This window comes from Podarcis melisellensis (genome assembly GCF_964234715.1).
Source record: "Podarcis melisellensis genome assembly, chromosome: 3".
Lineage (NCBI taxonomy): Eukaryota > Metazoa > Chordata > Lepidosauria > Squamata > Lacertidae > Podarcis > Podarcis melisellensis.
In genome coordinates, this window is record NC_138530.1 from 57,062,664 (window position 1) to 57,077,366 (window position 14,703).

At 47.4% G+C, this 14,703-nt stretch overlaps 1 protein-coding gene across 1 annotated transcript in view; it reads right to left on the reverse strand.

The window, feature by feature from the left end:
• The window catches only part of UST (uronyl 2-sulfotransferase), a 128,178-nt gene extending 122,875 nt beyond the window's left edge, over window positions 1-5,303 (reverse strand). Inside the window, exon 1 of the mRNA XM_081905209.1 lies at window positions 3,650-5,303. Coding sequence (XP_081761335.1) covers window positions 3,650-3,935 — 286 coding nt within the window. The 5' untranslated portion in view covers window positions 3,936-5,303. The remainder of the gene's footprint in view (window positions 1-3,649) is intronic.
• Between the last annotated feature and the right edge of the window lie 9,400 nt (window positions 5,304-14,703).

The window sequence follows — 14,703 nt, forward strand, 5'->3', positions numbered from 1 at the left end:
GCTCTGCTGTTTGCCTTTCATTACTCCTGTGAGGTTTCCCCACTGGTTACCAGAATTAAATTTCTGACCACATCCAGCAACCAATTTATGGCCTAAATTAGCTAGGCTCAATTCAAATTTAAGTTTGTTTGTTAGTGTTTATAACTTGCATCCTAAGCTCCAACTGTCTGCATGTCAGCTAAAAATGGGGAGAGACATACTTAACTAGATGACACTCAGGTTCCCTTCCAACTCTACAATTCTATAAATTTGAATTTCTACAGCTTGCATGACTGATATATTGTTTTCACCTGTGCAACAAAATGTTATGCTTCTACTATGCAGCTTTTAAAATAGTTTTGGAACCAACATGTTTCAGACTGACATTACACAATACATCTTATTTCAATGCCAATTCCCATTTCCCGATTTTAACTGATCACCATCCTATTTTCTTGCTTCTTATTACCAATTAGTACAGTATGTTGCCGTTTCATTGCACAAAACCAGAAGAAAACCCAAAGCACATTTTTACTTCCAAGTATTTCATAATCCCTTCTTCCCCCCTGCCCTGCTCCCAACTCTTTTGCTTGCAGTCTTCAAGCCAGAAGTCTGGATTGCACTGTTTTGATTGGGTATCACTTATTTCTGCTTCAGGAAACTAGAAGTTCAGTCCCTGCAGCCCCCTGTGGTTTTCCCAGCCACATACTTTAGAGAGATTCACATTCCTTCAATAAAGTCTTCAGTGTTAAATGCATTCAGGAGGCACAGTGACTTGGAAACTACCAAAAGTCACAATTCGGGGCAACAAATAAAGAGAAGCTTTAATCATTTTAATTGGTGCTTACCTAGATTGTCATTTTTAATTACTGTTAGATCACCTTGGGAGCAGAAAGGCAATTCATAAATACTTTCAATAAAATAAAATACATGCTATTTCCATTGCTGAAGGGGGGGAGGGACAGAGCTTATTGAAAAAATGTCTTAGCAGAAAAACTATTACAGGCACAAAGATGTGATAACTGGTCCTGACAATGCATCCACCAAATCCGAAACAACCCTATTGAGAATAAAGTAATTCAGAAATAGGTACTACAACATGGGCACATACAAAACAACTACTGTATCAGTAAATGGAGCTGCAAGTGAAACAGAGGCTACTGGAATTTGAAATGAAGATAGAAGATAGTGGGGTGTGTTATATATACTGTGAAGACACAATGGTGTCTATATTAACTCAGAGCAATCCTACCTCCCAGCCATAGTTAATGAACAGAATAGCAGAGCCACAATTGCAATTGTAGCCCTGCCACTTGTGCGGGTCAAGGCAGAAAGTAGGGGGAGGGCAGTAAAATTGCCTCCAAAATTTGCTGCACCAACATTGGGCTGGAACAGCAGAGAAGCCTGGATCACGCTCCACACCCTTGCAAATAACAGGATTGGATTATGTTCCAGCAGACCCTTGGCCAGCCCCAGCTCACCCCCCTTCTGCTCCCTGAAACAACCCATTTTGAGGATTTACACTGGCTACCGCCAATGACAATACCACCACTGGTAGGTTCCACCTATGCTTTCAGTGGACACACCACCTTCCCCCCACCCTCAGAAACTGCAACCACATTCCAACTTCCTCCAGCAGAGCAGTTTGAGGGTTAGGATTGTGCTACCCATTACAATGCAGGGTGGTAGGCACAAGATTTGCAAGGAAGCCCAACAACAAAATGCAAGAGAAAGCATGGCAAAGAGAAAGGAAGTGAGCAGTTGAAAGCTGGGCATGTAAGGTTTTGAAGGACTATTTAAAATGCAGAGATTTTCTAAAATAAATTTCAGAAAGAAAGAACCATATAAACTGTGATGTGTCTGCATCTTCTCAATGCACGTGCCAGTGATGCAGTTAAAAAGCACCAGTGTGGTGTTAGCAGTTAGAATGTTGAACTAGAACTCGGAAGACCAGAGATCAAATCCCCACTTGGCCATGAAGCTAGGTGGGTGAGCTTGGGCCCATCTCTCACAAGTAGCCTACCTCACAGGGTTTTTGTGACGGTAAAATGGAGAATAGGGGAAACCATGTATGACCCATTAAAGAAAATGTGGGAAACAAATGTAATAAGTTAAGTAGCATACAGAAGGCTTGTTTACACATAAGTAAAATCCCAGGAAGCTGCTATCTGCAAAATATTCCTTAATAAATATATGAGAGCTCATGTTGGAGAAGAAATGAAGCAGCAATGTAGCTGCTGTCCTGCTATAGCCAGTTCAGCCAAATTGTAATATGTTGTGCTCACCACCTTTCACTGTGCTCTTGTAAAATTCTTTTTTTAATATTCATTGTAGCCAACTTAATCCAGCAATACTGTCATTTGAATTGCCAGCAGTCTCTTAATTTTAACTGTCAGTCCACAGCTCACATTTATTTTACCACTGGGACTGGCTGTGAACCACAATGATTTATTTTGTGGTCAGGCCAAGGGTGACCTTAAGGACACCCTCCTCCTCCTTTCTCCAACACACATGCAGGCAGCTCCTCCAACACTTAAATAGAAAGTCCCCACATGGAAGATAAGAAGAGTGCAAATGAACAAGCATGCCAGCTGCTGCTCCTGCTAAATAAATGGGTTCATTTAGGCTAGTGGGGGGGGGGAATAACCATTGTCAATTTTCAAGCATTTAAAAGACTATGGGGGGGGCAGATGGGGAGAACTTTTATACCTAATGCTGGAGGAAGTATTTTGTCCTAGAAGAGCATTTTGTCAGTGGAACATGCCTAAGGAGACAATGGAACTTGATGCCTTGAATTAAAAGGCTAGGCAGGCATCTACAGTGAATGTCTGGAGTACAGTGGTACCTCGGGAGGTCCGTTCTTAACCTGAAACTGTTCTTAACCTGAAGCACCACTTACTCCCCCCACCCCACTCCCTAGTTTGACTGCTGGCCATGTTATGATGAGGGTTGGAGTCTGACAGCTGGGGGGCCATGGGTTCCTCATCCCTGGACTTGACACTACCGGACTATATACAGTAACTGCAAAGCAAGTGCCCCTTCAATGCCTTGACCAAAAGCATCATTTTCTGTACTATTTGCAGCAGCAGCAGCTATAATAAAAGGGACCCCCACTTCCTCCTTCATACGGTCTAATGGAATACGAGAGGGACGAAGGGGCATGCAACCGAAATACTCTAAGCCACTCTTCCCAGCTGCAAAAGTTTCAAACATTTCGATTCAAATACGACCATTTACCAACGCAACTGACCGCTGCAGGCGCACAGCTACCCGATAAGGCGGCAACGCTTCCCTAGTGAGGAAAAACATGCCACTTGCTCTTGCATGTCTCTGTGTTGGGAACAAACGCCCCTCCAACCCTTACCAGTAGAACTTAGACCCACTCACTAGGCAGAATGGTAAAGACGCCAATTTGGAAGTTGGTTGGATGTCTCCTGACAGCGGGCAGCACTACCAACTTTGGAGAACTATAGCACACACACCGTCCAGCAAGGGTGGGGAGAAGCCAGACCCCTTAACGAAGACGGCTCGCTTCACTACTCTCCACACAAGCCCACGAGGCGCTACCGGTTTGCTCTTCACCCCCCCCACCCCCTTACCCGGAGTCCTCCTCCTTCCTCGGGCGGCAGCAGCAGCAGCAGCCCCCCTCCCTCCCCTGCGCCCTCCTTACCCAGATAGTGCCTCAGGTCCAGCAGAAAGCGAGGGGCGCCCCCGTTGAGCTGATAGAAGAGGGAGCCCAGGCAGAAGAGCAGCAAGGCGGCCATGCAGAAGCCGTAGTCGCGCAGGGAGAGGAAGGGCAGCAGCGAGAGGGGCCTCCGCCGCCGCCAGCCCGCTCCCTGCCCGGGAGCCCCCGCGGCGGGCGGCGGGGCCACATGAGGACGGGGCTCCGGGAAACCCGCGCTGTAGCGCGGCGGCGGCAGAGGCAGCGGTGGCGGCGCAAGCAGCAGCTTCTTCATCGTCGTCGTCGGCGCCCCCGTCGCTTCCTTCGCCGCCGCCTCCTGCTCAGACAGCCCGCCGGGCAGAGCGCATCCTCCATCCGCCTGCTCCGCTCCGACTGCCCGGCGTGAAGGTGGGGGAAAGTTCGCCGGAGGCTCAGGCGGCTTCCCTCCTGCCCATTGCCGGCTTCGCCTGGGTGCCGGACTCCCCTAGGAGCGGCTGGAGGAGGCGGAGGCGGCAACCACCATCCCCCTCGGAGGCTCCTTGGCGGGGCTTCCTCTTCTCCGCTTCTTCTCCTTCTCCTTCTCCTTCTCCTCCGCTGCTTCGCTCCCTTTCTCTTCGCTCCAGTGTCAGGTTACAGTTCATGCACGACGGGCCGGTGCCTGCAACTCGCTGCGAAAAAGTTGTTTGCGTCTCTCGGCCTCAGCCCCGCCGCCACCTTCCTCGCCTTCTCCTCAGCCCGCCCACCTCCTCCTCTCTTGTTCCCGAGAGGCGGCCTTTATTCGCCGCACCAGCGACCCCTAGAGGCGGCCTTCTGGCGCCGACATCCCGGCGGGGCCCGGAAACAAGCGCATGTACAGAGTGCAGAGCTCGAACTCCTTCTCCCCGAGTGAACCTCCCCGCTTGGCGCCACAGGCGGGCTTCTCAGACCCCCTCAGTTCTTTCTCTCCCTACTTGCCGCTATATCACGTTTGTAGCTCTCCTTCCTAGTGCCTTAACTTAGCACTGACTGCAAAGCCCCTAAAGGCAAAACAAGGATTTGAAACTGGACTGTACCCAAACGCTATTAATCCATGCGACAACTTTGCTGCCGTTCACATTGGGAACTTTGACACGTGACACTAATAGTGTGAGTGCCGTGGGGGGTGCCTTATAGTGTAGGTTTATAGCAATGTAGGCCAGGCAGGCAGCATATGTTGGAGGAACTTCAATCATCACAGTATCTGCATAACTATAAAAAAGCAAATGTTCAGGTTTTTCTACAGCTGCTTTGTGCCACGTGCCATGGTACAGATTTTAGGGTTCAGAACTGGAAAAGAATCCATTTTACAGCCTTTAAGTGAGATAGGCAAGTTATATCTCTATAGAGCCAATGTGTAAGTAGAGTGTTGAACTGGGGCCTCAGAGACCCAGGGTTCAAATCCCCATTTACTTAGGAAGTTCACTCTCACCCTAACCCTCACGGTCCCTACCTGCTGCTACCCCTTAAAAAGTGGTTCATGGGTGTTGGGAGACCAACAACAGCACAGGATATCGTTCACGGAGGGTTGCAGAATATCTGGAAGATTTCCATAACAATACAAATGACAGTGCTTTCTACTAGCTCAAATCCACCAATGTATTCAATCCAAGGTGAAAACCTTTACTTATTTTTTCTGCAAATATCGCCACTGCTAATGCCATAGGAGCAGGTCATGGCAGCTTTTTTCTGGACAGTTGCTATTTGGTTACTATGGTGATATCCAACCAAGTCATACGCATAGTAAACCCACTGAAATTAATGAACTTACTCATGTCTGATTATTTAAATGGGTCTATTCTAATTAGCACTGGATAGCAGGCTATATTTGCATTCATTCTTGTACATATAACCTTGACTGCAGGTAATTGCCTTGACAAATGCCGATGTGAATCTGAATGTTCTTAAGTTGCAAATACAATTCTGTTCAAAACAATTTTGTATAAAACTGTGGAACTTATATAGGAGCAGGGTGGTTTTATTTTTGATTAATGTTTTGAATGCTCCCTTTCATTTTAAATCTGCCACTCTCATGCTTCAAGCTATTTTTTCAGACATTTAATACTAAAACAATAAGGGAAACTGTAGTTATCATTTTTGTTAACTCCTATTCCTGAGATATCAAAGCAAACACTTAAATCCTCTTTTCCAGTAGAAGATGATAAACATCTGGAAGAAAATTTATAGGAAATTGCCCATTAGACTCTGGCAGCAACACTGAAATTATGCAGGAACTCTAAAACAAAACAAGAACTTAAACAGAATGAAACAAAAAGATGAAATGCAATTGGCATAAAGAATAAAGCTTATTTATAGTAAAATATCTGACAAACACTTTGAAGTGGTAGAATACGATCATTTTGTTTACCTACCTATAATGCTCTGTTAATTTTGTTCTTAATCGACATCCAAGCTCTCATTCTGGCCTGTTTTATTTTTGTAGAACCTTTGTCCAGAGTCAAATATTTGGAGCAAAAATTACTACTTGCCTTAATCATTAGCAGATGCTTGACTTGAACACTTTAACTGTAGAACTTAAAGTCCAAATCATCCTGTAATAAAGGAGGGGCAGCATAATGTGGCTTTTCTTTTCCTTGGTAGATATCTGAAAACCTCTATCATACTGATACAAGTTTCTAATTAAGGTACAGTGGTAGCTCGGGTTACAAACGCTTCAGGTTACAAACTCTTCGGGTTACAAACTCCGCTAACCCGCAAGTAGTTACCTTGGGTTGCAAACTTTGCCCCAGGATGAGAATGGAAATCAAGCGCTGGCAGCATGATATTGGATTTGAGCCTTTAGCACCTAGCCTTTGGAACTCCCTCCCATTACATACCAGGCAGGCACTGTCTCTATTGTGTATTTAGCATCTGTTGAAAACTTTCCCCTTTCAACAAGCCTTGTAAGTGGAGGTTTTTTTTTTATCTCAGACAGTATCATTTGGGTTAGAAATTACTTCTCATAGAATCATAAAGTTGTAGAGTTAGAAGGGATCCCCGGGGTCATCTAGTCCAACCCTGTATGCATAAATCTGAGCATACGGTCCTTCATCCAGTCTGAAACCATACCAGACCCTGCTTAGCTTTGCAAATGTGCTAGCAGTTTTATTGCTGCACCACTATAAATGTTTTTAAATGTTTTGGTATATGTAATTGTTTTAGATACATTTTATTGTACTGTGCAATTGCTTCATAAATTAATTAAGTAAATGAATAAAAACACAGCAGGCTACGGGCAGTCTTCACATCAGAAGTGCAATGAACCACTCTGAGTCACAAGCCCAATTTAACCACTTGAACAATAAGATATTATTAAGGAAAATACATCTGAAAATAGGCAATAAACTATGACCACTACACTGTTCCACCTCTGAATGCCTGCAGATGAAAATAGCTAAAGCAGGGTATAAAAATGTATTGGAGTGATTTTATTTTTGAGAATGTTGCTCATCATTTTTATCTGTGTACAGCCCAGCCACCTCTTGGTGAGGCCTTAATCAACACACTGTCTACATGATCCCTTCTAGACTACAGCTTTCGTTATCCCTAACCATTGACCGTGCTATCTAGGGCTCAAGGTCATTGTTGGCTAGTTATACACCCTCTATCCGCCATCATTTGAAAATAAAGCCATATGACCAATTTATAGCTTTCCAGTTAATGAGCTTTAACAGCTGTTTATCTAGTAGTCGTTCATAACGTAATACCAACTTGTAAATTAGCATACCCTTGGGATCAGTCAGATCCACACTGTGGTGTCAGTTCTTTTGGGAAACCTGTTTATCTTTCATATTAAAAACAACAACTTCCAAATCTCTGGGATATGTTCATTATTGGAGATGACTGCAGATCTCTACGATAATTCTCAATTCTTTTTCAAATACGGGCCTTTTACCTGACAGTGAGACATAACTTTGTCCTCTCAATTTCTGTATGATATGTAGGCTTTTAACAGCATAACCCTATACATGACTACTCACTTTTGAGTAGTCCAGGTAAGTGAGTATAGAATTTCAGCCTATGCACACTTAACTGAGTAGTCCCTTCTTCAGCAGGACTTGTGTCTGAGTAGACGTGCATGGGAATATGCTTTGTAGGACAGTTTCTATCTATTTGAGCAGCTGAGGGGGCACTTTGCAGCACATTTTGCAACCACAATGGCTGAGCTTTACTAGGACATTAAATTTTCACCTGAAACCTCTGAAAAAAATAATTTTGAATTTCTGTTGACTATCATGTGAGGTTTGCTACTCATTTAATTATTATATTGCACCATTACAGAGGCTGATTTTAGCGGTGGAAATTGAAGTGAGAAACTGTACTTTATGCTGACATTTTAATCAGGAAGACGTACTACTCTTTTGGACAGTTCTGATTTGTAAAATCCATGATTACATCATTTGCAGAGCCTGACATCTGGGGATAATTGGCTAATTTATTACACATTTCTGGGTCATTGGTTTTTCTGTGGAAGGAGGAAATTAGAATGAAACTAGCATCTATTACTTTCTTCCAATCAATCATTTTGGCTGTCATAAACGTACCATTTTATATTCATTTTCTGCTCCACATTTTCTATTAAAGGAGGGGGGCAATGAAATCTTTATTATACAGATAAAACTGCCTCAGGCCTTAGAATTTGGCTCAGGTGGTTTATTCACAAATGCAAATTTCATTCTGGTGCATTTGCAGGAATACTTCTGGCCAACAAAATTTGATTGACAAATGGCTGGTAATTTCATCTTCTATTCCTCTCAATTCCTGTGACACCATAATAGCATCTAAAACTCTTGTTTTGTTTTTAAATTGTTCCAAATTAATAGCTAGTTGATCTGGGCCTACAAGTTTCCATCCAGAGCCTCCTTTTCCAGTATTGTAAATGATAATGCCTTGATAATGGCAGCATGCACATGGTAGGGGGTGGAGAGACAATGAGTGTGATCCAGCAAGAGGAAAGCATTGCAAACGAACCAAGTCCCATTTATAGCAGCACAGATGGTTTCCAGCATTTAAGTAAATTGAAGCCTATGTGTGTTTACTCAAAAACAAGTCCTGGTGTGTTCAATGGGGGTTACTCTCAGGTAAGTGTGCCTTAGAATAAAGGTTAGAGTGCAATCCTAGCCCCCCCCCCCTCCTATGAAGGGAGAGTTAGGATGGTGTGTAGATGTCTCTTCTCTGCTGGGGTTCTTTCATGATCAGGGCCTAGCTGTGCCTTGGAATGAGGAGTAGGAAGCTGGTGGTTTTTCTGTTGGCAGCAGCAAGCAGAAAGCCCTGAAACAGGTGGGGCTCTGGTGATTTTGGATTAACTGGGCCCAAAGGTATGCTGTTCCCCAAGGGTCCAATTCTCGGGTCCCTCAGCTATGCCAGGCTAGAGCTGGCATAGCAAAGTGGCCGAACTGCTCCCTCACCTTCTGTTCCAGCCAGTGAAAGACAGGTGGGCTTGGAGCACAGCCCTGAATCCACCACTTTGCTCCTCCCCAGCTCCTGTGAGGATTGCTCTGCCTGTGTCCTATAGGATCAAAATGCTCCAAACTTTAAATAAGTTTTAATTTCACTCTTAAGGAGTGGTAAGTAGTTCACTCCATGACCCCTCCTGCAGAAAACTTTGCACACATTACAAAGTTGGTAGGACTAAGCTACCAGTAAAACGCAAGGTACGCTTGTTTTTATCATTCATTTATAACAAAGAGTCAGGATTTGCCCACAGTTCTTCTTAATCGTCCACCTAATATTAGGGAATATGCTCCTGGATTTATGTGTTCCAGTTCAGCAGAGCTTGGAGAAGTTCCAGTCCAGGTTTTAATGGAAGCTCAAGAGAGCCGGCCCAACCCCAGAGAACTGCCCTTCTCCGTTCTTCTCGCGCCCGGGTTTAGGAGACGCTGGGATGTTGCTCTCAGGTGCCTCCCATTACGCCTAAAATGCTGCGGGGCCGCTGAGAGCCCTTCTGCCTTTGACCTGGAAAGTGGAAGTAGTCCTTCATGAGAGAGGAAGGGAAGGGAAAGGAGGCAGAGAGACACTGTGTGTGTGTGTGTGTGTGTGTGTGTGTGTGTGTGTGTATATATATAAAAGTACAACGAACCTAGAGCTGCAGCTTGGAAGCCTCCTGTGAGAACTGGTGGTGAAGCACTGGAGTTGGGATGGAAGCTGCTGCTCGGCACCTGGGGAGCCAAGGTGAGTCTGGCGTTGCTCGTACACAAACTGGTTCTGTCTGGGCCTGCTTTCGGACTGGCAGAAGGTTAAAAGTTTAGCTTCTTACGTTTTAGAACCCGTCCTACTCGGCCCCTCTTTCGGTGCCAGTGAGCCTCTCTGTTCCTGCCTTGCATCCCTGAGAACCCCCGAGTGAGTAGGGAGGTTGCTAATCCCGCAGCGTCTGCAGCGCTTGCCTCCAATCCTCGTTGGCACAACACAGGGCCCTCCGCCCCCCCCCCGCTCCACCCAGCCTTCCTCTTTGGCTGGTGTAACTGTGAATATGGCATGGGCTGTGCTTCTCTGTCAGGATCTGTTGCTGCTGACCAGGGGGCTTGGCTTCTAAAACTATGTGTTGATTTTAATAGTGCGGATAACAAGTTCTTATTGCTTCAGTATGATTTCTTACTCTAAGCTCTTTGGGAGGATCTAGGATCCTGAAACGTAGCACAAAAGCTATTTGAATAAATGAGCTAGAACTTTCTGGAAAGTCTGTGCTAGCCTGCTATGGCCACTGTTACTTGTATTCCTGGAGAGGGTTTGGGCTACTGGCTCCCATTTTTCTGAGGACGTATATACCAAAGGTTGTCTTATCAATTCTCCTCATTATGGCTATGTTTCCATTGCTTCCATTGTAACCTTACTCCTTTTTTTCTGGATACCTTTGTGTAGATTTGGGTAACTTTTGACCACGTAGTGGCCCCTAGGGCTTTTTTCCCCAGCCAGAACTTACCGGAACTCAGTTCTGACACCTCTTAGGTGGGCGCCATCGCCACTCTTAAAGAGAACAAGGGAGGCATTTATGGTGAGTTCCGACACACTTTTAAAAATAAAAAATAACACTTATCGTGTGGTGACTTTAACCATGTAGAGAAGCAACCCACTACAGCTAATGCCATAGGGTCAAGTGGTTTCTGCAACACTGCCACACCTGATGAAAATCTGGGGAAATGAGAGGGTTGGACAAAGGAGCTTGGTAAAAATAGGTTACTACTCGACTAGGGCTGAACAAAGCAATACTGTATCCTAACCCATTCCAAGCTGTCATACAGTAAGTTTTTAAGAAGCTGACACATAGTGATCTGACAATCAAACCTGCTTTCTGAATGTTAACTTCTTCACACAATGAGCACAAGTGCAAAAAAGTGTGAAAGAGTGTGCACATTTTTATTCATATAGCTTAAGTATTCTGTACACAAACACTGATTGTACAGTGGTGCCTCGCAAGACGAAATTAATTCGTTCCGCAAGTCTCTTCGTCTTGCGAGTTTTTCGTCTTGCGATGCACGGTTTTCCATAGGAATGCATTGAAAATCAATTAATGCGTTCCTATGGAAACCGCCTTCCCCCGACCTCTTCTGGCGGGCGGCATTTTAAAATCGCCCGGGACAGCGGAGGACTTCTCCGCTGTCCGGGGTGATTTAAAAGCCCCTGGGAAGGCAGGCAGGGGGGACAAAGGCTTTCTCGCCCCGCCGCTCGGCTTCGGGACATCGTTCCGATGCCGGGCGGCGGGGGGAGGCTTTCCCGCCCGGCTGCCGGGCTTCGGAACATCGTTCCGATGCCGGGCGGCGGGGGGAGGCTTTCCCGCCCGGCCGCCGGGCTTCGGGACATCGTTCCGATGCCGGGCGGCGGGGGGAGGCGTTCCTGCCCCGCCGCCTGGCATCGGGACGATGCCCCGAAGCCGGGCGGCTGGGGGAGGCGTTCCTGCCCCGAAGCCGGGCGGCGGGGGAGGCTTTCCTGCCCCGCCGCCCGGCATCGGGACGATGCCCCGAAGCCGGGCGGCTGGGGGAGGCGTTCCTGCCCCGCCGCCCGGCATCGGGACGATGCCCCGAAGCCGGGCGGCGGGGGAGGCTTTCCTGCCCCGAAGCCGGGCGGCGGGGGGAGGCGTTCCTGCCCCGCCGCCCGGCATCGGGACGATGCCCCGAAGCCGGGCGGCTGGGGGAGGCGTTCCTGCCCCGCCGCCCGGCATCGGGACGATGCCCCGAAGCCGGGCGGCGGGGGGAGGCTTTCCCGCCCGGCCGCCCGGCTTCGGGACATCGTTCCGATGCCGGGCGGCGGGGGAGGCTTTCTCGCCCCGCCGCTCAGCTTCGGGACATCGTTCCGATGCCGGGCGGCGGGGGGAGGCTTTCCCGCCCCGCCGCCGGGCTTCGGGACATCGTTCCGATGCCGGGCGGCGGGGGGAGGCTGTCCCGCCCGGCCGCCCGGCTTCGGGACATCGTTCCGATGCCGGGCGGCGGCTTTCCCGCCCCGCCGCCGGGCTTCGGGACATCGTTCCGATGCCGGGCGGCGGGGGGAGGCGTTCCTGCCCCACCGCCCGGCATCGGAACGATGCCCCGAAGCCGGGCGGCTGGGAGAGGCGTTCCTGCCCCGCCGCCCGGCATCGGGACGATGCCCCGAAGCCGGGCGGCGGGGGGAGGCTTCAAAAGCCATCCGGGGGCTTTTAAATCGCCCCGGACAGTCCCGGGGCGATTTAAAAGCCCCCGGTTAGGCAGGCAGGGGGGGCAAAGACTTTTGCCCCCCGCCCGCCTTGGGAAGAGGTCCAGGACCTCTTCCCAAGGCGGGCGGGGACTTTTGCCCCCCCCTGCCTGCCTTCAAAAGCCGTCCGGGATAGCGGGAAGCGCTTCCCTGCTATCCCGGACCGCTTTTAAAATGCTGGCGGTGGGGAGCAAAGCCTTTCGCCCCCGCCGGCCTTCCTGGACCTCTTCTGAAGTCCGGAGGGGGGGAAAAGGCTTTGCTCCCCACCGCCAGCATTTAAAAAAAGGTCCCCGAGATTTCCCTATGGGCTTTCGTCTTGCGATGCAAGCCCATAGGGAAAATCGTCTAGCGAAGCGTCGCAAAAACCGAAAAACCCTTTCGTCTTGCGGGTTTTTCATCTTGCGAGGCATTCGTCTTGCGGGGCACCACTGTATGTTTGTTGAATATTGCCTGTGAATAACTGTGCGGGTGCACAGCTCAACTATTTGTGTACACAGATTGTACACTTGTTGAATGAACGTAAAGTCTGAATACTATCTCTTGAGTCCAGGCTTAGGGAAAACCTGCCTATTTTCCATGTGAGATGAAATCCAGAGCAGAACCTTATTGGAAGACCTTGGACTCTTATCTGTTATCATCTGACTTACATTTATGGCAGGAACTTCGGGAGGGCGTGAAGGCCTGTGACAGTGGCCAATTTGTTACAGCCAGATTATTCAATTGCTCATAATCTTAATTCCATATTTTCAAGACCGCATTTTAAAAAAATATTATCTCACTGTTCCATACACTCAGGACAGACAAGTAGATACACCCACACACTATAGCCTGGTTCACATGCTACATTGAGCCATAGTAAAAAGTAAGCTCTGGTTTAATGTGAAGAAGCAATGTGGTAGTACATGCTGTTCAGTTGTACTTGCTTCAATCCTCTCCTACTCCAGCCTTTCCCCTAGCCGGGAGAAAACAAACAGTGCTGAGTTAGCATTGCATGCAAGCCAGTGCTCATGGCTTGCATCTCTCCAAGAAATCAGGGGTGCTGGTTTGTATGTAACACTAAATCAGCACTGTGATTTGTTTCTTCCTGACTGGAAAAGGTCAGGAGCAGGTGAGGAGCAAAGCAAGCATGAGTGAGCAGCACCCACCAGCTTGTTCATGCTAAGCCATAGTTTAAAATATAGTTTAATGTGACACATGAATTGTTCTGTCAAGTTTTAATTACCGTATTTTTTGCACCATAACACTCACTTTTTTCCTCCTAGAAAGTAAGGGGAAATGTCTGTGCGTGTTATGGAGCGAATGCCTACGGATGGCGGGGGGATCTGCTGCAGTCGTGAGCAGAGGATCCATGGTTCCCCTTCCCTCCCTCCTCCGTGGCTTGCTTTGAAACAGCAAAGTTTTTCAGCGAGCCAGGGAGGAGGGAGAGAAGCAGAGCCTTTAAAGGAGCCAAGCGGGAGAGGAGAGGAGCCTTCTCCTCTTACACCCCTCTTCTGCATTATTAACAGCATCCTTCTCCACCCACCCCACGCGTGTTCCTTGTCCCTTGAGTGCTTTTCCTTCCCTCCCCACTTAAAACGTGGTTACAAAGCACGGATCCACATGGATCCTCAGGATTTTTGCACTGGGTCACCCCAAATTCACCATCAGATCACATAGCATGTCCATGGCTACAGCTTGCACCAAAAAAATCACACACCCACTGTTGCCTGGGGCCGCAGTGGTGCAGAAACGTGGTTACAAAGCATGGACCCACATGGATCCTCAGGATTTTTGCATTGGGCTACCCCAACCTCACCGTCAGATCACATGTCTGTGGCCACAGCATGAACCACAAAAATCATACATCCACTGTTTCGTTTAGAATACTTTTTTTCTTGTTTTCCTCCTCTAAAAACTATGTGCGTGTTATGGTCGGGTGCGTGTTATGGTGCAAAAAATACGGTAAGCTACAGCCTAAAACAACAATACTGCATGTAATCATAGTTCACACAAGGCACCAAACCTAATATCTTGTTTTACAACCATTTAAACTGAAATACTGAGATTAGCCCTATTAACTCAGTCCAATGTTAATAAAGTGTCTGCCAGATTGTAAGAACCAAATTTTGGGAACTACTGGACATATCTCTTTTTAACGTTTTGTGTAACAGGATATCCAGAGACCCAATATCAGTTCACGCATCTCAAGATCCTTTGTGTGATGGTCACATGGGGCTTCAGGTGGTTAAAAACTGTTGACCTAATAGTAGGGAAGGAATGAAGCAGTGATAAAAATAGCTCCGAACAGTGGAATAACAATTATCAGCAGACTAGAAAGGAGACGGTGAAGAAATCTGTTTGACTAGAACCCCCAAATCTTGCATGTAACAAGTTCTTTTCAGGAAGCT